We start from the raw sequence: 6,000 nt of genomic DNA, 5'->3' as shown, positions 1-6,000 counted from the left end.
GGAGCCGGGGGGGCCCCGAGCCCAGCCGCGCCGCGCCGCTGGGGGGCCCCCGAGCCGCGCCGCAGGGGGGCCGGGGGGGCCCCGAGCCCAGCCGCGCCGCAGGAGGGCCGGGGGGGACCGAGCCGGAGCCGGGCCACGGGGGCCGTGCTGGGGCCTGCGGGAACGGGCCGCGCCTCCCCGGAGCCCTTCTCCCGCCCCCACCCCAGCATACCTCGTGCTGCCGGCCGGCCCGCCCCTGCTGCTTAGTCTCAGACTTCCCGCAAATCTCTGATTTGCGGGAAGCAGGGGAGGGGGCAGGGCGTGCAGGGCAGGGGAGGAGGGGGAAGTGAGCTGGGGGCGGGGTGAACAGCTGCAGCACGGGGCCTTCTTGGCGCGGGGCCCAATTCAGCCGAATCGGCTGAATCGGCCTAAAGCCGGCCCTGTATATACATCTCTAGCTCACCCGCAACTCTCACTGAAATGCACTTTCACCACTCCAACCGGGCGTAAAGTCTGGCAGAATCAATGGAGATATTTTGAGGTTGGATTTGGATAGGTGTGCAAAGCACAAACAGACAAAAGCACAGTTTTTAAAGCATCAAAAGCAGCTGGGGCGCTCTCTGAAATGGAGAGAATCCAAAATGCCATTTACAAGTAAATAAACAAAATAAGAAGAGTGTGGGTGTCCTGGGCTTGTGACAAGATCTCATGGGACTACTCCTCCTTTGAACTGCTGCGGAGAAGGGTTAGAGTGTTACAGACAGTGAAAGTACATCCAGTTAAAGACTCCTCTTAGGCTCGTCTCATGTACTCTTCCCCCTTTTTCTCTCTCCCACCCCTCGTCTTCCTCTCTGCTGTCAAGAAGGGTCACTTTCAAAGAAGTACATTAATCACATTGCCACAACAACAGAGATCCCCTCAGAACTGGTGCCAGCAATAGGAGTCCAAAAAGGAAAGGGTCAGCAAACAAGGAATTCTATTTGCCATTTTAAAAAAAAAAACCACCACAACTCCTAAAACGCCACCACTCAAACACAACAGGAAACACAGGAACAAACCAAAGCCCTCCAAGGTAAAATCTGTGAGATGAGCACGTTGCAATCTCTCAACGGCAAGTGAATTTCAGGAAGACGGAGGAGGGTGGGGAGATAGCTGGGAAAAGCAAGAGTGAAGATGCTCTGTAAGCCCATGGGCAATCTCACCAGTTCAGGAAAGAACTAATGCAGGCCCAAGTCTGTTTCAGGTCCTTGCCTCAGGGCACAGTTTTTTGGTTAAAACTGATAAGTGACACTAAAACCAAAGTAATTCCCCTGCCCTACCTGGGCTGTAATCTCCAGAGGCTTTTCCCTTGCCCATCTCTCCCGGGAAAGAGGAAACCACTTCCTTAAACCCCTGTTGGATCATATGTCAGCCAGATCCTTGCTGTTTTACCTTGTAACAAGCTTCCTATGGAGCAAAGGCACCATTCCAGTCAGGAGCTAATTTGTGGCCGGTGGTGGTGAAATTGTGAGAGAGGCACTGATGCCTGGCCTTCATCCTTCTCACACGCCTCTCTTCTTTCACCTCAGTGCATAACCTGACTGAGTTTCTAGCTCTAGCCACTACACAGCACTGCATCCCTAATGTCAAGGGGTAGTTCTGAAACAGTACGGACTGGATATGGCATCAATTTATACTGAGTGGGTTACTCTACCATGGTTATGCTATTCTGGAAAGAGACTTCCCTGATCTCATTAAGTTAGATTCCAGCATCTGACTCTTGTATGGTTATGCAATAAATTTGACTGTAAGAGGATTTTATATGCATGTGTTTATAAGAGTAACTGCTGCTATAATTAGGGGAGGGAGGCACGTTGTCCGTTGATATCTTCTCTGTGCACTACAGTGAAGTGTCAAAACCCGCTGCACCGCATGTCAGACTGTGACCCTATCTTCCATTCCCACTCAGCTGAAGAAGCCAAAGTCTTTTCTAGATAAGAAAAGCAAATTGTGCATTCATCACATCAGCCACAAAGCTAACAACGGCCGATACAATATGGCACCTACTTGATTGTCCAGGATTTAAATAGGATTATATATATTTCTACATGCTCTGGCCAATGTCCAAAAGTGTAGATGTCTAAAGTTGAACACCTGAATCCATATTTAGGACCTAAGTAAGTGGCTTGATCTTCAGGAGTACAGAGCACTCACAGTTCCCACTGAAGTCAGAGGGAGCTGTGAGTGTTCACATCTTCTGGGGTGGGGGTGGGGGGAATAATAATAATAATAAAATCAGGCTACTTACTTTGGTCCTAAATATGGATTCTGGGGCCTCACTTTAGGCCCCCAGTATCTGAAACTGTTGACCTATAGGCAGCAGATGTATTTCCACATTAATATCCAACTACATTAAAATACCTTGCTAGGTATTTAAAGTCAGCTGAAGCTTGTTTATCTATGGTCAGTTAATATAGGCTGCAAGCAGAATCTGACATACTAATTGTAACGCACACACCTCCTGGGTGTGGTGTTCTGTCCCATCTAGTGGTACCGAGACCAGTTAGCGAGAGAGAGATTAATGAATCTGCTCTACAGCCTTAGCTAATAGCCATGTGGCTTTTAGCTCATGCCGTTGAGGCTCATGCACTGAGCTCCAGAGGTCCTAGGTTCGATCCTGATAACCAGGGTCTGTTGGTGTTACATAATCACACAACAAAGCCAGTCTTATACAAGAGGAGCACTGCTTTTCATGGAAAAGCAGGAAATTAGCTTCCTTCATTATGTCTTGGGTAAGTCTTGTGAATGAAGCAATAGCCACCATTTATGATATTCCAGATTATTGGTTAAGGATGGGCAACTTTAATTTTTGATTCCTTATAATTAGCAACTAAGATCGCCAAGAATATTTCTCAAACAGTTACAGAGGAGGCACAAATACAGCATCAGAACAATTCTTCTTGTGGTATTTCATAGAGTTTTGAATAAATTGACTACATAGGAAAATGACACACAAATAATACAGGGTGCAAAATGCTTTGCTGAGCCAGTTCCTCTGAATAGCAATCATATTTTTGTGTACACATGCATACTTCACAGTAGCTCAGCTATTGGGCTGCAATACTGCTTAGTAAACATTCCTGGTTTGTTTTCCCAAGTCAAGCAAGCTCAGGGCCCAATCTGGGAGTTCTGGCTCAGGCAAAATTTGTCAGTGAGGACTGCAGGATTGGGCCCTTGAACTGCATTTTTCAGCATCTTTCAATATCTAAATGCTCCCATCTCAAACAATCGGGGGAGAAAGAGTGCAGTTCATCTGAACTCCAGTTTCTTGGACCACATTTGTGGCCGGTTCTGAGATAGTAGACCAGTATGTCAACTTACCCTGTACCAGTGCAGCGTTATAAACTGATTGTTTTCTATTCCCCACCACCACCCAAAATCTGTTGTTCGTAGACTACGAGTTTTTAAATAAGGCTGTACAGATTTATAGTGGAAAGCAACAAGATGAAATTCAGTAGCGACAAAATGCAAAGGACTACACTTATGAAGGAAGAATCAACTGCACAGAGACAAGATGGAGAATAACCGGCTAGGAGGTAGTACTGCTGAAAAGGATCTGGGTGTTATAGTATCAGAGGGGTAGCCGTGTTAGTCTGAATCTGTAAAAAGCAACAGAGGGTCCTGTGGCACCTTTGAGACTAACAGAAGTATTGGGAGCATAAGCTTTCGTGGGTAAGAACCTCACTTCTTCAGATGCAAGGGTGTTATAGTTGATCACAAACTGCATATGAGTCAATAATGTGATGAAGCTGCAAAAAATAGTCTAATCTCACTCTGGGGTGTATTAACAGGAGTGTTATATGTCAGATATGGGAGTTCATTGTTCCACTCTCCTCTGTAGTGGTGCGGCCTTAGCTGGAATATTGTGACCATTTTTGGCATCACACTTTAAGAAAGATGTGGACAAACAGGACTAGAAACTTAAAGAAAAGAAGACTGAGGGGAGGATCTGATAAGTCTTCAAATATGTTAAGGCAGCGGCCCCCAAACTTTTGAGGGTTGCACCCCCCCCTTGCCCCTGTCCGCACCCTGCTGCCCTCCCAGAGACGGGAGCGGGTCTGGGGGGGCGGGGTGTGGCAAGCCTGGGGCTGCAGCTGGGGATGGGTGTGGAGCCAGGAGAGGGGCTGGAGTTGGGGGCAGGAGTGGAGCCGCAGCTGGGCTGTGGTGGGAGCTGGCAGCCGGGCCCGCAGCCAGGTGTGGCTCCTCTCCTGGCCCTACCCCCAGCCTCTGCCCTGGGCCGGGAATGGACCGCAGCCAGCAGTTGAGGCTGGGGGCGGGGGCAGGTGCTGGGACAGGAGCTGGGGAAGGAGCCAGGTGTGGGAGCAGGCCCAGAGCAAAGCTGGTGGTGGGGAGGGGATGGGTGGTGCTCCCTCCCTGCCCCACTGCGGGGCTGTCCTGGGACCTGCTGCACCCCCCTGGACGTTCCTCCATGCCCTCTAGGGGCATACCTCACAGGTGGGGGACCTCTGTGTTAAAGGCTGTTATAAGGAAGACAGGGATCAACTGTTCTAACTGCAAGGATTGTTAAGTATGGGAATAGGTTTCCCAGGGAGGTTTTGGAATCCCCATAATGGGAGCTTATTAAGAAGAGGTTAGACAAGCACCTGTCAGGGATGGCCTAGGTTTACTTGGTCCCACTTCAGCATGGGGGGGGATGGGCTAGATGACCTCTTGAGGCCCCATCCAATCCTTTATTTCTATGATAAAACGACAACAGCACAAGTGGGAGGAGGTACGTTACCTCGAAAGTCTCTTCCACATTACTTTTTGGGTCTGATCCTGTTCCCACTGCAGCTCTTTATTGTTAGAAGGTTGATTGCATCCTTGATGCCGAAGATAGGACCCCAGCTCCAAAAGGTGAGAATGCAACCAAATGATAGTCACCAAGACGTTACTGGATTTCACTTGGCTTTACTTACTGCAGCGCGTGCACAGCAACTCTGACGAGGAGTCAGCAAAACTTAGCAGCTAGCCTTGCAATAGTCTCCATTGGTACAAAGGGAGTTTTTTCCATGCCCGTATTTGCCAAAACTATTTGCTTGACTTTAAACCCTGCCCACATGCCTCCACTCAGAGTGGTGAATGGATTGTTTTTCCTTTTTGAGTCACATAATGTTCATGGACCGCAATTCCTGCCAAAGAATTCCTCGGGAAGTTTTAGAAAGCCCACGTTACTTTTCTGTAATTGAAGAGAGCTATAAATCTTCTGACTGTGCTCCTTTCCTAGCTGGAATAAACGTTTATAACAATCATTTTCTGTTGCTGCTCAGGGATTTCTAAATTTTATAAACATTGTTAAGCCAGGATATTTTCCAGCCTTACCTTGCAACATACTCCTGTATGCCGTATCCGCAATAGCATAGATATGGGGTGGCATCTCATGCCTCTTCTTTCCTTTGTACATATCAATAATCTTATCTGAATAGATGGGCAGGTATTTGTATGGGTTTACCACAACACAGAAGAGGCCTGAATAAGTCTGCAAGGAAAACCGAACAGAGAAGACTGGTGTAACTCAGAATGTTTCAAGAGCTTGAGAGACATGAAGATCAAACATATTTAAGACAACATTTTAATAAGTGAATTGTTTTCCTATAAAGCCTTTTATACAACACAACGATGATCTATCCATGGAGAAATCAGAATGTATACATGGGTGAAGTAAGAATTTTCAGTTACATATCCACCTAATCATCTCTAACAATAAGAGATAGCTACAAGAATGTTCAAATGTCAAGTTCTATAGAGTATCAGAGGGGTAGCCATGTTAGTCTGGATCTGTAAAAAACAACAGAGAGTCCTGTGGCACCTTTAAGACTAACAGATGTATTGGAGCATAAGCTTTCGTGGGTGAATACCCACTTCGTCAGATGCATGTCATGCGTCTGACAAACTGGGTATTCACCCAGGGCCGGCGCTTCCACTAGCCAACCCTAGGCGGTCACCTAGGGCAGCAGGATTTGGGGGCAGCATTTTGCCATC

The 6,000-nt window shown here is 47.6% G+C and overlaps 1 protein-coding gene across 3 annotated transcripts in view; it reads right to left on the bottom strand.

The window, feature by feature from the left end:
• Positions 1-6,000, bottom strand: part of MYH11 (myosin heavy chain 11) — a 97,301-nt gene that overhangs the window by 70,256 nt on the left and 21,045 nt on the right. For all 3 annotated transcript variants that reach the window (XM_034783322.1, XM_034783323.1, XM_034783324.1), the window contains exon 3: positions 5,341-5,497. In XM_034783322.1, the coding sequence (XP_034639213.1) occupies positions 5,341-5,497 (157 nt within the window). The remainder of the gene's footprint in view (positions 1-5,340; positions 5,498-6,000) is intronic.

Source organism: Trachemys scripta, chromosome 10 (genome assembly GCF_013100865.1).
Source record: "Trachemys scripta elegans isolate TJP31775 chromosome 10, CAS_Tse_1.0, whole genome shotgun sequence".
In the NCBI taxonomy this organism is placed as follows: Eukaryota; Metazoa; Chordata; order Testudines; family Emydidae; genus Trachemys; species Trachemys scripta.
This window is presented reverse-complemented; position numbering and strand designations above follow the sequence as displayed.